At 40.7% G+C, this 17,321-nt stretch overlaps 1 protein-coding gene across 2 annotated transcripts in view; it reads left to right on the top strand.

The window, feature by feature from the left end:
* The window catches only part of ncor2 (nuclear receptor corepressor 2), a 129,623-nt gene that overhangs the window by 67,213 nt on the left and 45,089 nt on the right, over nt 1–17,321 (top strand). For both annotated transcript variants that reach the window (XM_047380685.1, XM_047380684.1), the window contains exons 9-16: nt 284–350; nt 1,046–1,218; nt 1,344–1,437; nt 8,738–8,916; nt 9,443–9,497; nt 9,599–9,694; nt 13,527–13,735; nt 16,733–16,893. In XM_047380685.1, the coding sequence (XP_047236641.1) occupies nt 284–350; nt 1,046–1,218; nt 1,344–1,437; nt 8,738–8,916; nt 9,443–9,497; nt 9,599–9,694; nt 13,527–13,735; nt 16,733–16,893 (1,034 nt within the window). The remainder of the gene's footprint in view (nt 1–283; nt 351–1,045; nt 1,219–1,343; nt 1,438–8,737; nt 8,917–9,442; nt 9,498–9,598; nt 9,695–13,526; nt 13,736–16,732; nt 16,894–17,321) is intronic.

Below are 17,321 nucleotides of genomic sequence, written 5' to 3'. Positions count from 1 at the left end.
CAGGTTGTATGTCACTATTCAGATTTCATTATTAATACCTTTTGAAAATAATTTTCTTCCAACTTTACAATTACGCTCTGTTGGTTTGTCACATACAGTCCTAATAAAATACATAATGAAAAGGTTCAAGAGGTATGAATTCTTTAGCAAGACATTATATACAAGGAATACATGATATACCTGAAAAGATGGGACAGATTTAATTAAAGTCTAATCACTGACCGGTTTTTCTTGGTCGTTGTCATGAGGTTTATTCCTTCTTTTTTTTCTTGTATTAATGCAGAAACCACGCCATGAGGAAGAAGCTCATCTTGTATTTTAAAAGGAGAAATCACGCTCGTAAGCAGTGGGTAAGTAGAAAACTTCATTTGTGATTCAGCTGGGACTCAGCCAATGATAGATGACTTGTGTGGTGAGTGGCTATTTTAGATGCCAAAGAGGAAACCAGAGCTGCAGAATAATAAATGTAAAAGATTTATCATGCTGAAATAGTTAGATGTCGTTTAAATTCAATTTTAGCCAAGCATTGCAGTGACCTTTGTGAAGAGAACCACAGTGAAAAGGGTTTTTGCAGATCAGGTCCATCGCTTTACTGTTAAACCGTCTTATATCCATAATTGGGATGTTTTTTCACTCTTAAACCAACATATTTAATACAAAAAAGAATTAGTCTGAACCATGGGTTTAGTGTCTGCTCTTCTCTCATGTGTCTTAGGTGAGGGAGGTAGCTTTATGTGCAGAGATATCGCCTCGTAGTTTATGTGCGCTCTGAGGGTCGTTTCTCCGCCAGAGTTAGTAGGTTGCCGCATGTGATAGAGGCAGACAAACTCCACTCTGCCTTCTGCCAGAGCTGTGGTCCAAGTCTCAACTTTGCATACAACTTTTAGCATGTAACTCTGCTCCATCTGATTATGCTGCAATCAGTTTTTGCCCTCCAGATTTAATGTGCTATTGGTTATGCATTTTTCATTCGAAAGTAAGTCTTGAAATGCCAAAGGCACTTTCATGCCTTTGTAGAGATACATTTCTTTCTCTGATTTTGCAGGAACAGAAGTTTTGCCAGCGCTATGACCAGCTAATGGAGGCCTGGGAGAAGAAAGTGGAGCGCATTGAAAACAACCCACGACGCAGGGCCAAAGAGAGCAAGGTGCGGGAGTACTACGAAAAACAGTTCCCAGAGATCCGCAAACAAAGAGAGATGCAGGAGCGAATGCAGAGGTGGGATAATATTGTTTTCTCTTTCCACCAGGCACACAGCAGACTATTATTGCTTTTGGTGCTTTGTAACTACTGATGTTATAAAGAATCACTGTAACAGGCCTTCTGTACTTCTATGTCTGCAGCCGTGTTGGGCAGCGAGGAGGCGGACTGACCTCATCTGCAGCCCGCAGTGAACATGAAGTCTCCGAAATCATTGATGGAATATCAGAGCATGAGGTAAGCTCTTTCTGTTAAAATTGGTTTGATCCCCCCAACTTGTCCTTTGGCAACTCTGTGCAAGCCTTCAAGAGTAACAAAAAGAAGGTACGTTTTGTTCAGAATGCTTCTGTCTTTGAAAATATGCTTTTGCATTTGAAATTGATACGAGTGACACAAATTTGGTAAAGTTTAGGAATCCTTTCTCTCAGTTCTAGACTTTTAACTTATCGTATCTTAGTTTTTGAAGTTTTGAGACGTCGTGTTTCACATTTTAAAACATTTTTGGACACTGCAGGCCATACAGCTTTAAAGGATCTATAATCTGTCTCACCCAGAAGAGTTAGTTTTTCTCTAATCTTCAGTTTTTCCTTCAAATTACGTCCTCAAGTCTGCTACTCTTGCAACAAAGTGAGTTAGCACATTTATTAACTATTACAATATTATTTGAACCAGTATTGTTAAGAGTCTAAATAAACCACATTTTTACAAAATAAATACCATGTTATATAAAATCAATTTAAACTGAGTGATTGGGACATTAAAATCAGAGATTAAAAAAGGTTCTCATTCATAGTATTTGTTTCGATGTCTCATTATGGGATATGCTCCTTGCATCTATCTCATTACACCAATACGGATTGGCTGGTTATCGCGATGCATGCGTCAGCTATCCTATAAGTAGCATGCACCACGACGCAGCACCATTCCAAATACAGACCTTTTCACACTTTGCCCCAGCAAGAAGGAATGACCTACTGCTACGGCCAGCTCGGGCTCCCAGTTGGACTTGGCATCTGCGCCCTCGCCTGTTGAAGACGTCCTAGTGCTGAACTACAAGGATGACATTGAAGTCATCTCAGAGCACCTCATTTCAGAGGATAACGACGAGGACGAAATCTTCATCCTGAGGCCACAGGCTCCAAAGCCGGGCGCCATTGGTCCCTTGGGATGATGGGGAGAGTGCGACAGCCTTCTCCAGCGTTCCTGTCTGGCCAGGGAGGAAGACAAGGGTTGGCCCCGAAATGCTTCGATGTCGTCGGCAGCTGCTACTCCCGGACAGCCAGCACATGCCTCCAGCGGTCAGCATGTCCTTGGGAGGACTGACAACTGCTGTGGCTTATATCAACCATCAAGAGAGGCTGCGTTCCCTTCAGTTGTACAGTGTAACACGCAGACTGATCATATGGAGCAGCAGACATCTGTCGGTCAGAGCTACCCATGTACCCGGAGCTCTGAACCACAGAGTGGATATGCGGTCCAGGGCACTCAGTTATATGGGGAGTGCCCCTGGACAATCCAGCCAAAGTGGAACGGCTGTAGTTCCGCTTCGGGTGGGCAATGGTGGACCTATTCGCCTCCGCTGGAAATGCTCTGTGACTGTTGTTCTTCTCGATGAGCAATCAGGGCGCGCCACTAAGTGTGGATGTGCTCGTGCACTCCTGGCCCCACGTCCAACTCTATGCTTTACCCCTCCTGGCTTTGCTTGCATCCACTCTAGCCAGTGTGAGGGAGCACCGCCACATGCTGATCCTGATAGCTCCGCTCTGGCCACCGATGTACTGGTTGGGGGAAATATATCAGCTCCTGAGGGGACAACCTTGACAACTCCCGCTTCTGGAGAGCATGCTGTCTCGGGTAGGGGAAACAACGCCCAGAGCACCTAAAGCTAAGGGCCTTACCCATGAGTGGCATAATTTGAATACAACAGGGCTCCCTCAGAATATTATTAATACCATTCAGAGTGCTAGGGCTCACTCCACTAGGTCCTTATATGACTCTAAGTGGATTGTATTCAAGGAGTGCTGTTCTGACAAAGGACTCATTTCCTTTCAGTGACCTGTTTGGGGTATTTTGTCATTTCTGCATGGGCTGATTGACAAAGGAAAGATATTCTCCATAGTTAAGGTATGCCTGGCTGCCATTTCGGCATCCCATGCAGGCTTGAGGGTAAAACAGCCAGCCAGCACTCCTTGGTTTAGCGTTTTATGAAAGGAGCATGCAGCCGTCTGCCGGTATGTATGAACTTGGCAATAAAGCTGATTCTGATTCTGATCTTATACGAGCCAGGGTGTTCAGGGTCTGGGGGGTCTACAGGCCCACTCCACCCATGGCATGACTGGGTCCTGGGACCTCTTTAAAGGGGTGTCCATTCAGGACATATGTGCAACTGTGAGCTGGACTCCACCATTCGCATTTGCTCTGACCTTTAAGTTAGACGTCTCAGTTCCAAGTGTGGCCTCAGCAGTTTTGAACTCTGGGTCCCTGCTGGTACCAAAGCATTTTCTCATTTACTAGGTAGATATAAACATTTTATTCCTGCCGGCTGCCGCGTCTGACTTTTGAACAGGCGCGACGGGCAGCTATGTAGGTCAGCGACATTCTGGTCTACACTCCAAGCCAGCTGGTGGCAGTAATGCACCACATCGTGGTACACCAACCACCGGAAAATGACAAAGAAAAAGCTATGTGGGTCCTTCAACGCAAGTTGCTAAGTTACTGGAAGCTCACGCTTGCTGATAGTACAATGACTTAGAAAAAGAAGATGGCTTCATCATAAATACGTAAAGTGGACTACAAAAATCACACATTTAAAGATGAATGGATAGAAGCATATGGTCTCTTACAGCACAACAGTGAGCCTACAAGTGTTTATTGTGAGTTCAGTGGATTATGGGAAAACACAAAAAGCCTTTCACTGACTGGGTATTGATCAAAGTGCATGGAAGCAGTGGCAAAAACACTTTAAGATGGAAAAGGAGGACAACAACTTAAGGAATAGGTTAAGCAAATTGCCATGTCTGCCACAAGCACAACAAGGAGAGCAGAATTACAGGTCCTTCTCAAAAAATTTGCATATTGTGATAAAGTTCATTATTTTCCATAATGTCATGATGAAAATTTAACATTCATATATTTTAGATTCATTGCACACTAACTGAAATATTTCAGGTCTTTCATTGTCTTAATATGGATGATTGTGGCATACAGCTCATGAAAACCCAAAATTCCTATCTCACAAAATTAGCATATTTCATCCGACCAATAAAAGAAAAGTGTTTTTAATACAAAAAACGTCAACCTTCAAATAATCATGTACAGTTATGCACTCAATACTTGGTCGGGAATCCTTTTGCAGAAATGACTGCTTCAACACGGCGTGGCATGGAGTCAATCAGCCTGTGGCACTGCTGAGGTCTAATGGAGGCCCAGGATGCTTCGATAGCGGCCTTTAGCTCATCCAGAGTGTTGGGTCTTGAGTCTCTCAACGTTCTCTTCACAATATCCCACAGATTCTCTATGGGGTTCAGGTCAGGAGAGTTGGCAGGCCAAGTGAGCACAGTGATACCATGGTCAGTAAACCATTTACCAGTGGTTTTGGCACTGTGAGCAGGTGCCAGGTCGTGCTGAAAAATGAAATCTTCATCTCCATAAAGCTTTTCAGCAGATGGAAGCATGAAGTGCTACAAAATCTCCTGATAGCTAGCTGCATTGACCCTGCCCTTGATAAAACACAGTGGACCAACACCAGCAGCTGACACGGCACCCCAGACCATCACTGACTGTGGGTACTTGACACTGGACTTCTGGCATTTTGGCATTTCCTTCTCCCCAGTCTTCCTCCAGACTCTGGCACCTTGATTTCCGAATGACATGCAGAATTTGCTTTCATCCGAAAAAAGTACTTTGGACCACTGAGCAACAGTCCAGTGCTGCTTCTCTGTAGCCCAGGTCTGGGGAATGCGGCACCTGTAGCCCATTTCCTGCACACGCCTGTGCACGGTGGCTCTGGATGTTTCTACTCCAGACTCAGTCCACTGCTTCTGCAGGTCCCCCAAGGTCTGGAATCGGCCCTTTTCCACAATCTTCCTCAAGGTCCGGTCACCTCTTCTCGTTGTGCAGCGTTTTCTGCCACACTTTTTCCTTCCCACAGACTTCCCACTGAGGTGCCTTGATACAGCACTCTGGGAACAGCCTACAGGTCCTTCTCAAAATATTAGCATATTGTGATAAAGTTCATTATTTTCCATAATGTAATGATGAAAATTTAACATTCATATATTTTAGATTCATTGCACACTAACTGAAATATTTCAGGTCTTTTATTGTCTTAATACGGATGATTTTGGCATACAGCTCATGAAAACCCAAAATTCCTATCTCACACAATTAGCATATCATTAAAAGGGTCTCTAAATGAGCTATGAACCTAATCATCTGAATCAACGAGTTAACTCTAAACACCTGCAAAAGATTCCTGAGGCCTTTAAAACTCCCAGCCTGGTTCATCACTCAAAACCCCAATCATGGGTAAGACTGCCGACCTGACTGCTGTCCAGAAGGCCACTATTGACACCCTCAAGCAAGAGGGTAAGACACAGAAAGAAATTTCTGAACGAATAGGCTGTTCCCAGAGTGCTGTATCAAGGCACCTCAGTGGGAAGTCTGTGGGAAGGAAAAAGTGTGGCAGAAAACGCTGCACAACGAGAAGAGGTGACCGGACCCTGGGGAAGATTGTGGAGAAGGGCCGATTCCAGACCTTGGGGGACCTGCGGAAGCAGTGGACTGAGTCTGGAGTAGAAACATCCAGAGCCACCGTGCACAAGCGTGTGCAGGAAATGGGCTACAGGTGCCGCATTCCCCAGGTCAAGCCACTTTTGAACCAGAAACAGCGGCAGAAGCGCCTGACCTGGGCTACAGAGAAGCAGCACTGGACTGTTGCTCAGTGGTCCAAAGTACTTTTTTCAGATTAAAGCAAATTCTGCATGTCATTCGGAAATCAAGGTGCCAGAGTCTGGAGGAAGACTGGGGAGAAGGAAATGCCAAAATGCCAGAAGTCCAGTGTCAAGTACCCACAGTCAGTGATGGTCTGGGGTGCCGTGTCAGCTGCTGGTGTTGGTCCACTGTGTTTTATCAAGGGCAGGGTCAATGCAGCTAGCTATCAGGAGATTTTGGAGCACTTCATGCTTCCATCTGCTGAAAAGCTTTATGGAGATGAAGATTTTATTTTTCATCACAACCTGGCACCTGCTCACAGTGCCAAAACCACTGGTAAATGGTTTACTGACCATGGTATCACTGTGCTCAATTGGCCTGCCAACTCTCCTGACCTGAACCCCATAGAGAATCTGTGGGATATTGTGAAGAGAACGTTGAGAGACTCAAGACCCAACACTCTGGATGAGCTAAAGGCCGCTATCGAAGCATCCTGGGCCTCCATAAGACCTCAGCAGTGCCACAGGCTGATTGCCTCCATGCCACGCCGCATTGAAGCAGTCATTTCTGCAAAAGGATTCCCGACCAAGTATTGAGTGCATAACTGTAGATGATTATTTGAAGGTTAACGTTTTTTGTATTAAAAACACTTTTCTTTTATTGGTCGGATGAAATATGCTAATTTTGTGAGATAGGAATTTTGGGTTTTCATGAGCTGTATGCCAAAATCATCCGTATTAAGACAATAAAAGACCTGAAATATTTCAGTTAGTGTGCAATGAATCTAAAATATATGAATGTTCAATTTTCATCATTACATTATGGAAAATAATGAACTTTATCACAATATGCTAATATTTTGAGAAGGACCTGTATTCGTTCAGAAATTTCTTTCTGTGTCTTACCCTCTTGCTTGAGGGTGTCAATAGTGGCCTTCTGGACAGCAGTCAGGTCGGCAGTCTTACCCATGATTGGGGTTTTGAGTGATGAACCAGGCTGGGAGTTTTAAAGGCCTCAGGAATCTTTTGCAGGTGTTTAGAGTTAACTCGTTGATTCAGATGATTAGGTTCATAGCTCGTTTAGAGACCCTTTTAATGATATGCTAATTTTGTGAGATAGGAATTTTGGGTTTTCATGAGCTGTATGCTAAAATCATCCGTATTAAGACAATAAAAGACCTGAAATATTTCAGTTAGTGTGCAATGAATCTAAAATATATGAATGTTCAATTTTCATCATAACATTATGGAAAATAATGAACTTTATCACAATATGCTAATATTTTGAGAAGGACCTGTAAACTAAGTTGTACAGACACAGCTCGACTGTCTCATACAAAGTATGCTTAATATTGGTACCTAAATTGGATTGCTCTTTTCTGTTCAGCATATGATTTCATGGGCATATGAATAATTACTACTAATAAGTAATATTACTATTAATACTCAAGCACAGCATTTAAACCCAGTCACTCATGATGACTGTCAGTGTTTTTCAATGCTTACATTCAAATATACTAATAAAGTCAACTAACATTAGCGGAAATATTAACAATTGAAACAATTTATGAAAATGTGGCTCTCAATTTTGAAAAAATAATTAATTTTATTTTTAATTTATTAAAAATGGCATGTTGAAAATTCGATGATCAATGGAAAGAAAACTTCATTGGGATTACATCAGTCAAACCTTCCTTTTGTCATTTCCACTTTTGAAGACTTATCTTTTAGTAATGAAACCCAAGTGTTTAAGGTTGGAAAACCTCTTTGCCATCACCCTAATTATTAGTTCCCTCCAAAGATTCTCTACCAGATTCATGTTAGGACTTTCTTTCATGTGGGCCAATCCTTACTGGCATTATTACTTCCAGTCACAAGAAACCCTTTGATAAAATGAAAGAATCGCTTTAAACCTGAATCTGCCAGGGGTATGCATAATTTGGGGTTTAACTGCAGCTAGCTGTACATAAGTCCGAAATCCAGTTTAAAATAGAAAAAAAAGAATCTGTTTGGAAAACTGTGGAATTTTAAAACAGAAAGAGTTTGACGATCCTGGCACAGATTTGGAAACTTTGTCATGGATAAGAAATGTTATTACTATGTATTGCTCAAGTTAATGCAAGTACTTACATTGAAGTGCAGCAGTGCCTCAGTGTTCTTTTGAATCCTTGAATAACGATCACAGTGCATTTCACAACCTGCTTCGTCCGCAAGTAGAACTAGATGAGGGTGATATCACTGTTTTTTGTTTTTACTCTACAATATATACAGTTAAATGATAACTCATGGCCACAACAGAATATACCATAATCACATTTATTTGAAAACTATAATTAAGTTAGAAACCTTTGTTTTCCTTCTCGACACAGCAAATAAATATGGATAACGAGAAAACAGATTCTCTTTGTGAATTTATTAAGCTCAATTTTGGAAAAAAAAGAACAAGTTGTACTAGTTACATAAAAAATAACAGGGTTTATCGTCTATTAATGCATTAGTTTTCACACAGGAAAATATCTTTATAAACAGAAGTAGTTTCTCTTTAAAGACCAGCCTGTTGATTTCAGGATTTTGCTTTCTCTGTCTTGTCTATGTGGCACGTGCAGAACACCGAGAAACAAATGCGCCAGCTGGCGGTCATCCCTCCTATGCTGTTTGACGCCGAGCAGCAACGCATTAAGTTCATTAACATGAACGGACTGATGGACGACCCCATGAAAGTTTACAAGGATCGACAGGTTATGAACATGTGGAGCGAGCAGGAGAGGGACACTTTCCGAGAGAAGTGAGCAAAGCAATCTTTTTTTTTAATCACCTGTAACACGTGCCTCTTTGGGTTAAATGCCACATGAGCCCAGTTATGCTCCTTACACAAAATGCTTGGCAGCTGCTCCTTATACCGCAAAATTTAATTCTTTGAAATTTGTGTAACCAATAAAGGGCCAGTGAATTTTTTTCTTCTTGCTAAGGAAGTGAATCTTCCCCTTTCGTGAGAACTGAGACGAGTTCTGGAGCTGCCAAATCAAATCGAGACCACACAGTAAAACTGGTGACTTTTAAGTTACCCACATACAAAGAGCTTTAGTTTCCTCTTCAGGTCACACTCCGCTAAAACAAACACTTGCTTTTACCAGTGACTGTCAGCTGGAATGTTTAGTGCTGTGTCTAAAATGATTTAAATGTCCATTTGTTTTTTTTTGTTTTTTAGTCTAAGGTTCCTTTTCATTTTGTGTTTTTTGTTTTTGTTTTTTTTTGTTTTTTTTTTTTAAATCAGGGATTTTAGTCAGAGCCGCTCTGTTCTTCTCTTAAAGGTTCATCCAGCATCCTAAAAACTTTGGCCTGATAGCCTCGTTTCTAGAGAGAAAGGTATGAAATGTTATTTTTGTACTTATTCCTTATTCCTTTTTCTATTGTTTTGGAGTTTGTGTTCAGAGAAAGTGAAACGTGATCTAACATTTGTGTTTTAGACGGTGGCAGAGTGTGTGCTCTTTTACTACCTGACCAAAAAGAATGAAAACTACAAGAACATAGTAAGGAGGAACCGACGAAGAGGGAGATCCCTGGTACTGTCACTTCTTAAAGTCCTATTTTAATTAGACTGAGAAGTATTGTCATGTTAATATTGGGATCTGTGTCTAAATACTGCTTTCCTAAGAGTAAATATTAATGTGCATACTGCTATTGCTGGTCAGCCACAAAGTCAGCAGCTGTATTTATCTAAGTTACTATACTACCAGATATCCGATGTAGGGACAACTTATTACTCTCCAAGTCTGGTTATTCTCTGTTCTTAAACACATGTGACAAGAATTAGCAGCATATATTTTACAATTTTTTTCTATTAACAAAAAGTTGGACTGAGGGACAGCATGGAAAATGTCTCTCTGACATCAGTGTTTTTGACTTGATATTCATATTGGGTAGGTGTGAAAGATACTGCTCTGAATTGGTTCAAGTCTTATTTATATGATCTTCTGGCAGTAATTCCCTTAGTTGTGCTTCTCTCACCTGTGGCGTTCCTCAAGGGTCCATTCTTGGGCCACTACTGTTTTCATTTTACAAGCTACGACTTGGTCCGGTCATCTACAACTCCTATGTCTTTTTTTCATCGCTATGCGTATGGTTCCCAGATTTTTTGGGCTATTAACCCATCAGACCTCTCCTCTCTCAATAAACATATTCTTTGTCTTTCAGACCTCAAAATTTGAATGTCTAATAATTTTCTCCTTTTCAGTAATGATAAAACTGAGATGCTTAGAATGCTCTCATGAAGCCAGGAATGTGGGGGTGACCTTTGATTCAGACCTTAGTTTTTATAAACATCTTAATAGCATCACCAAAACAGCCATTTTTTCAAACTAGGAATATATTGTCAAAATCATTGTTTCCTGTTCTGTCCTCATTGCGTTAGCTAGCTGAGGTTTTTAGAATATATTCTAAAAGTTGATTGTTTGTTTTTAAATCCTCCTCTTGTCACAAGTGGGTTGCCGGTACTCCGTCTGTCTCAGGCATTGTGTCCTTGGGTAGGACACTTCATCCGCCTTGCCTGCTGATGGTGGTCAGAGGGCCCAGTGGCAGTCTTGCTTCTGTCAGACTGCCCCAGGGGCAGCTGTGGCTACATTCACACACTAACACTGTTAATATGTGTATGAATGGGTGGATGAGTGATTGTACTGTGAAGCGCTTCAGAGTCCTTGGACTTGATAAGCGCTATACCAGTGCAGGCCATTTACCATTTATGGTCGGGGCTCCCAGTTTGTTGAATGCCGTTCCATTATATATTAGACAGGCCTCTTTATTGCGTTCTTTTAAATCGTTGGTTAAAACTAACTTTTATAATGTGGATTTTAATAGTTGAATTTGTTTTTTGTTTTTGTTTTTTTGTTACAATTCTTTTGTTTTTTGTATCATTTATAATGTTTTTATTGATTTCTGGAATATTAAACACTAACTGTTTTTTGAAAATGTGGTATACAAATAAACTATTATTATAAGATGTTTTAGTAAGTTGGAGCACAGGATAAGATCAGTTTTGGATGTCTGGCTTAAAATATGCTTTAGGCAACTTATATATAACCCTTTTAAAAATGACTGAGAAAGAATGTGGTCATATATTGAGCTACAGGGCTTTGTAACATGATTCATGCCAAAATCACAGAATATACTTAGTTTTTTTATGTGATAAACCAATACAATATAGTGCAAAATTGCAAACTGAAAGGAAAATTATGGTTTTCAAAATATTTTCGCATTTCGATCTGAAACCCCCATAAGTCAGTACTTTGTAGAACCACCTGTTGCTGCGAGTGTTTTGTAGCTCCACAGTTTTTGCACATTTAGCAGCACGTGGTGGTGGCAGCATTATGGTGTGGGGATGCTTTTCCTCTGCAGGAACATAGAGGCTGGTCAGAGTACAATCCTAGAAGAAAATGTGCATTTGTATTCAGCCCCCCTTTACTCTGATGCCCATAAAAATCCATTGCAAATTATTGCCTTCAGATGTCATCTAGACAGCATAGCCATTTTCCATCAACTTTACAATACTGCACTATTTTGTTTTGCATAACATCCCAGTAAAACACATTGAAATGTATGGGCTGTCACATGTACAAATACAAGGAATATGAACACTTCTTCAAGGAGCTGTACATAGGTTATACTGATGATGTCTTTGAAGATCTCTGAGATGTTCTAACAATCATGTGTGTTAAAGCTCAGTTAGGTGTGCCAGTTCAATTTCTAGAACTTTTTTTAAACCTCTGGAGCTATCCATCAGACTTAACAGTGGGAGCCGCTACTGAAATGGCACATTAATCTGCTAGTGACCTTTGTTCTGTGTGCATTATGATGTCTCCTGGTCTTTCTGAATGAAGCCTGCACATAACTTTGAGGTCCGCTCCACATGCTTTGTTTAACAGCTTGTAGCATGAGCTCACAGTGACAGAGGAGGAAGTGGAAGTGTGTTGCTACACATACACAGCACAGAGTTTGGGTCCAGGCAGTTTGTCCCACTTTACAAGCCGTCACTGGGTCAGCCCTGGGGAGATTATTTTGTGTTTTGTTTTTGGTTTTTTTTGCCCGTTTGTTGTACATGAGATTGGGAGACCATGTGACGGATTTGCTGTCTCTGTTCATTTTAAAAGTAAAGGGGCAGGGCATTAATAGTTTCTGAGTGAAAAAGGGTGCCTCAGTGATAACATACATTAAAAGAAAGACGGGTTGCAACTATTTTTCATGCCATCTTGTTCTATTTGATGCTCACTTACCATGAAGGAGCTAGGAGTCATGTCTATCTTTTTGTGGAGGCAGATGGTGGCAATTTATTTATTTTTTTGTTTGGATGAAGCAGCTAATGCAAAGAAAGCAATTATTGTAGAAGGTTTGACCATAATGTGAATCTATTTTAAAGCAGTATTTAAGGTTTCTGGTCTGACTGCGTGGCTGTAGTAGTTTGAACTCTAACCCCGAAAGCCCAGACAGGCAGGAAGCTGGTAAGGAAGTGGTTCTGGGTGCAGTTGTATAGCAGAAATGCTCTGCTATAATTTCGGAACTTTCATATCCTGTTTTGTTTAACATCTTATGACAATTTGTAGATTTGTCTGAAGGTTGGTGGGTGTTTTTTATCTGAATCGAAGTGAAACTAAGTTTCTGCATATTAGAAAGAGAGAAAAGGTTGTTTTTCTTGTTTCTATGTCCTTTAAAAACTACTATGGAGAAGTTGTCTCATCTCCATGCTAGTCGACCAGAGTTTGTGACGTACGGGGTAACGTATTAAACATCAGATCTTCTCTGAAAAATGGAACTTTTGAAAATATCTGAGCACTTTTTGTTGGTAAGAGCTTCAGTGATCGAGATGTTTCCCCTTAATCAGTGATGTGACTTGCCATTTACTCATAAACTGTTGTTTTTATGAAATGTGGGTGGTTTAGAGATTAAATATTTAAATCAACTGGGGATCTTACAATGATTAATCATGACAATATCAGTTTTGCTACACACAATAGGAAGACAATTCAAGGCATTGGTATTTAATATCTCTGTAGCCTTAAAAACCCTTTCTAATGAGCCTAATCAAAAACAAGCTTCAGTTCATTAGAAAACCTAAATGTTGGGCTAAGCAGTAATCTAAAAAGGTCATTTAGTCTCAATAATTAATTCTGTTTCAGAGAGATGGGCTCATCAGGCCAAAACAGTGGTGGAAATAGATGAAGTTATTATATAAACTGTATAATGTGTCAATTTGGTTTTATGATCTGATGGTCAAGAGTTTATTCATCAAAAAAAAAAGAATGCAACAGATGTACCTAAAAATAATCTAATTGCCAAAATTCACTGAGGTACGAAATGTTTTAAAGATGAGAAATTTACTAAAACACTCCAATGTTGTTCCTGAAGCATGGCCAGCAGCAACAACAGCAGCAGCAGCAACAGCAACAGCAGCAACAGCAGCAGCAGCAGCAGCAGCAGCAACAACAACAACAACAGCAACAACAGCAACAAGTGAACAGGAACAGCCAGGACGACAAGGAGAAGGAGGAAAAAGAGAAGGAGGGAGAGAGAGATGAAGAGAAAAATGAAGCTGAAGACAAAGAGGATGGAATGAAGTGAGTTGCTTTTCAAATCCTACAGAACTTGGCCAAATTACAGCTGACTGTGTTCTATGTGAGTCCCTATAAAAGCATCTAGACTGAACAAGAGGAAGAGTTGGAGAAGTTCTGAGCCAGTTTGAATAACAAATTCAATCATTTTTAACACACTTTAGTCAAAAACGAAGGATTCAGGGCTGCATAAAATGTAGAAAATCTACCATCCACTGCTTGGATAGCAGTAAATATTAGGTGGTTATGTAGAAACAGTGAATTCATGCTCTGTGTGGCAGTAGTATATTTGATGATACTGTTGTTGAAAGCAGCAGAAAATGTTTAATAGTAGCATAACGGTGATTTACTGTTTATTGTCCAGTAGCTGTGTACACAACTCTCTCTCTGGGGTCTGTGTGTGAAAGCAGAAGGACATTATCTCTATACACTGATTAGGCATAACATTATGACCACTGGCAGGTCGAATAAACAACACTGCCTGTCTCTGTATCATGTTACCTGTTAGCATGTGGGACATATTAGGCAGTTATTACACTCTGTGTCCTCAAAGTTTGTGTTAGAAGGAGGAAAAACTGGCAAGCATAAGGATCTGAGAGATTTTGACATGGATCAAATTGTGATGGTTAGACAACTGGGTCAGAATATCTCCAAAATTCTTGGTGGGGTCTCCAGTGGTCAGTAATAAAAGTGGTCCATAGTAGGGCAGCCGAGGCCCATTGATACTCCGAGTAAACTGTTGTGGCTCAGATAATGAAGATGTTCAGCCTGCTTCAGTGTCACAGTTTGTGTAGCCGCATAGCCGCAGACCAGTCAGGCTGGAAACTGATGGCTGTAGCCTCTCAGAGAAGAGTAATGCATGCTGCCATAAAGAAAGATTGTTTGAAGAGCACAACAATGAATCTGAAGTTGTTGAATTGGCTTCCTAAACTCCTGCTTGACCTTCAGGTTGAGTCCCTGCCTTGATGGGTCAGGGCTGTTTTGAAAGCAAAAGGCAACCAACACACCATCAGGCAGGGGGGTCACAATGGAGTGGATTTTAAAATCCAACCATTACTTCAACACCTCCAGCCAGATTGTCCACCACACAGCAAATTCATTAATTCCTTCATTCATTTATTGTCTTATGACAGCTGTTTTCTTGCTGGTCCATCTTTGATCCCTGTCGTGATGCGATGCCAAATCATTTTTTTCTCAACTTCAGAGCTTTTTTTTCTTTTTTTTTTTGATTCTGGGTTGTTTTTGTTGGGAAATAATTAATGTAATTAAACTAGGTGTCACTTTGACATATTGTGTGTTGCATGTTGTGTGTATTTGTGTGTTGCTGGGTGGGTGGACAGGTGGACGCAGTGATCAACGAGCAAATGTTTCCTGGCTCAGTTCCTGCAAAGGATGCAAAACAACAGATGGAATATCACTGCTTTCTGTTGCCTGAGAAGAACCAAGATGTCTTTGTCTGCATTTTGATTGTTTGTTATGCTGTCGGCTGAGGCTATATCCTACAGTTGTTTCAAGCAATGGCAACTCATATTTATAAGCAGCAGAGCTGAAAAAGATGGTGATGAACCCATTGCCTCCTTGTTCTTAGGCAAAGGCCTGGACTCTGTGGCTCTTTGCACAGCCTGGTGCCTGCCTGTCACCTCTGGCACAGCTGGGCCACCTATATTTAGAGCGCCACTGGCTCCTCTTGGTAAAATTAATGGAGTGGGAGAACGACGAATGGAAGAGCAGGAGGTTGAAGCTTTGTTGCTATCTCTTTCATGCCATTGTGCTGACACACAATAAATTATTGTAAAAATGAAAAAAGTAAAAGAGCAGTGTAGGTATATCGTACACAATCACAGTTTGTCCCCTGAGTTCTTTTAATGTGCAAGATTTTATAGCCTTTTCAAACCCAAAAAACATTTGAATCATTTGAAGATAAACTTAATAATAATAGGTCAATGAAAAGTTTATGTCCCCATGACTTAACAAATCACAGCCCTGCTTTATTTCCTCTTTAATTTGTTCGTTCCTTCATCCTCAACTAAAGCTGAGAGTGGAACCCTTTTTCAGGCGGATACAGTCCGTCTCCGAAGTTTGCATACAGTCATCATTGACAGGAGTGCCATCAATTTTGACCTTTGTAATGTTTTTTGTTCCGTTTTTGGGAGTGAAACAGTATTTTAACTTTAATTAAATAATGTTAAAAAGAATCAGGTTTCCTAGTTTGAATTTATTCCATTAATTTATCAGATTTTCTCTAATTCCACAGAGGGTCAGATATACACATACACCTCCAATGATCTGTGCACCACACACTTTTTGTTGCCGTCGACGAGCTCGTACCATTATTCTGTGTTGATATTTGACCAATCTTTTTGGCAGAAATTAAAGTTTATTTAATTTATTTGCTTTTCTTGCACAGGCCTGGATTTAATTAGGTCTGTGGAGTGAGGTAAATTTTTAGTCTACTCTAACCCCGCCAAAAACCAGTTTTGATGTGTCTGGGACCATTGTACTGTTAAAACACCTGGTTTTGCTCATTTTTAAAGTCATCTATTTGTTGATTTCAGGTGAAGTTTAAGAATTCGGAGATAGTTCTCAGTCTTCAGTATTCCATCCGATGTGTGCAGTGCACAGCATAAAGCTATCGCCACTGTGCTTGAACGCTTAGTGTTTATTGGATTGAAAGCTCAACCTTGTGCTCATTGTGATCAAACAGCTTATCCGTTGACTCGTTTGACCATAAACTAATTTCCCACCTTAAACTCATTTGGCTTCCCCAAATGATACGGGCAGCTGCAAAATTCAGGCAAGCTTGAAAGTGGTAATTTTGCTGAAGAGTCTTGTAGTTTGGTTTTTTTTTTCAGCCGACCATGAACAGCAGCTTGCGGTTTGGGTTAGATGGCTGAAAGTTTGGCACATGTGGGTGTTCCAAAAGGACGGGGATCCCAAACAATGACTATGTAGGACTGTAAGGAGGTCAAGTTTGATCTTTCAAAATGTGTTTCTCAAATGCAGGGATGACACTTCTGGAGAAGATGCAGAGGACAAGGAGCCCACTGTGGCATTTAAGGGAAGAAGAACAGCCAACAGTCAGGGCCGCCGCAAAGGCCGCGATACCCGCTCCATGAACAGTGAAGGAGAGGAGACCACCACACCGCCACTCAACAATGAGCTAGGTTAGTCTAAGTTGGTCTGCTTTTATTCCCGGTAAAAGAAATCCATTTAAAGGAAGGTTGACGGTTGAAAATACGATTCAGAAAAACATGAAATCCTGAAAATTGGGGACAGATAATTGGTATTCTGAATAAAGCAACCAAAAATGTATAAAAAAAAACCCTCAAGTTTAGATAAATTCAATATAGAGGAATTTCTGAAGTATTTAACTACTGGATACTTAACATAAGAATAAACTGCAAAACATACAAAGTTAGCATTTTTCTATTGGTATGAGGATCAAGCAGGACAGAGTGACCTTAGATCTACTTGTCGCCTCCTGTGATGAACCACCAGAGTGTACTGTTGTTCTACTGTCCACATTCTTTTCTTCATCTCCATTTTAGAACTCTAGCAGTAGAGACATGCATAGTTGGCATAATTCAAAATA

This window comes from Girardinichthys multiradiatus, chromosome 12, assembly GCF_021462225.1.
Source record: "Girardinichthys multiradiatus isolate DD_20200921_A chromosome 12, DD_fGirMul_XY1, whole genome shotgun sequence".
Taxonomy (NCBI): Eukaryota; Metazoa; Chordata; class Actinopteri; order Cyprinodontiformes; family Goodeidae; genus Girardinichthys; species Girardinichthys multiradiatus.
The sequence above is the reverse complement of the archived record's forward strand: the minus strand, read 5'-3'. Positions and strand labels throughout refer to the sequence as shown.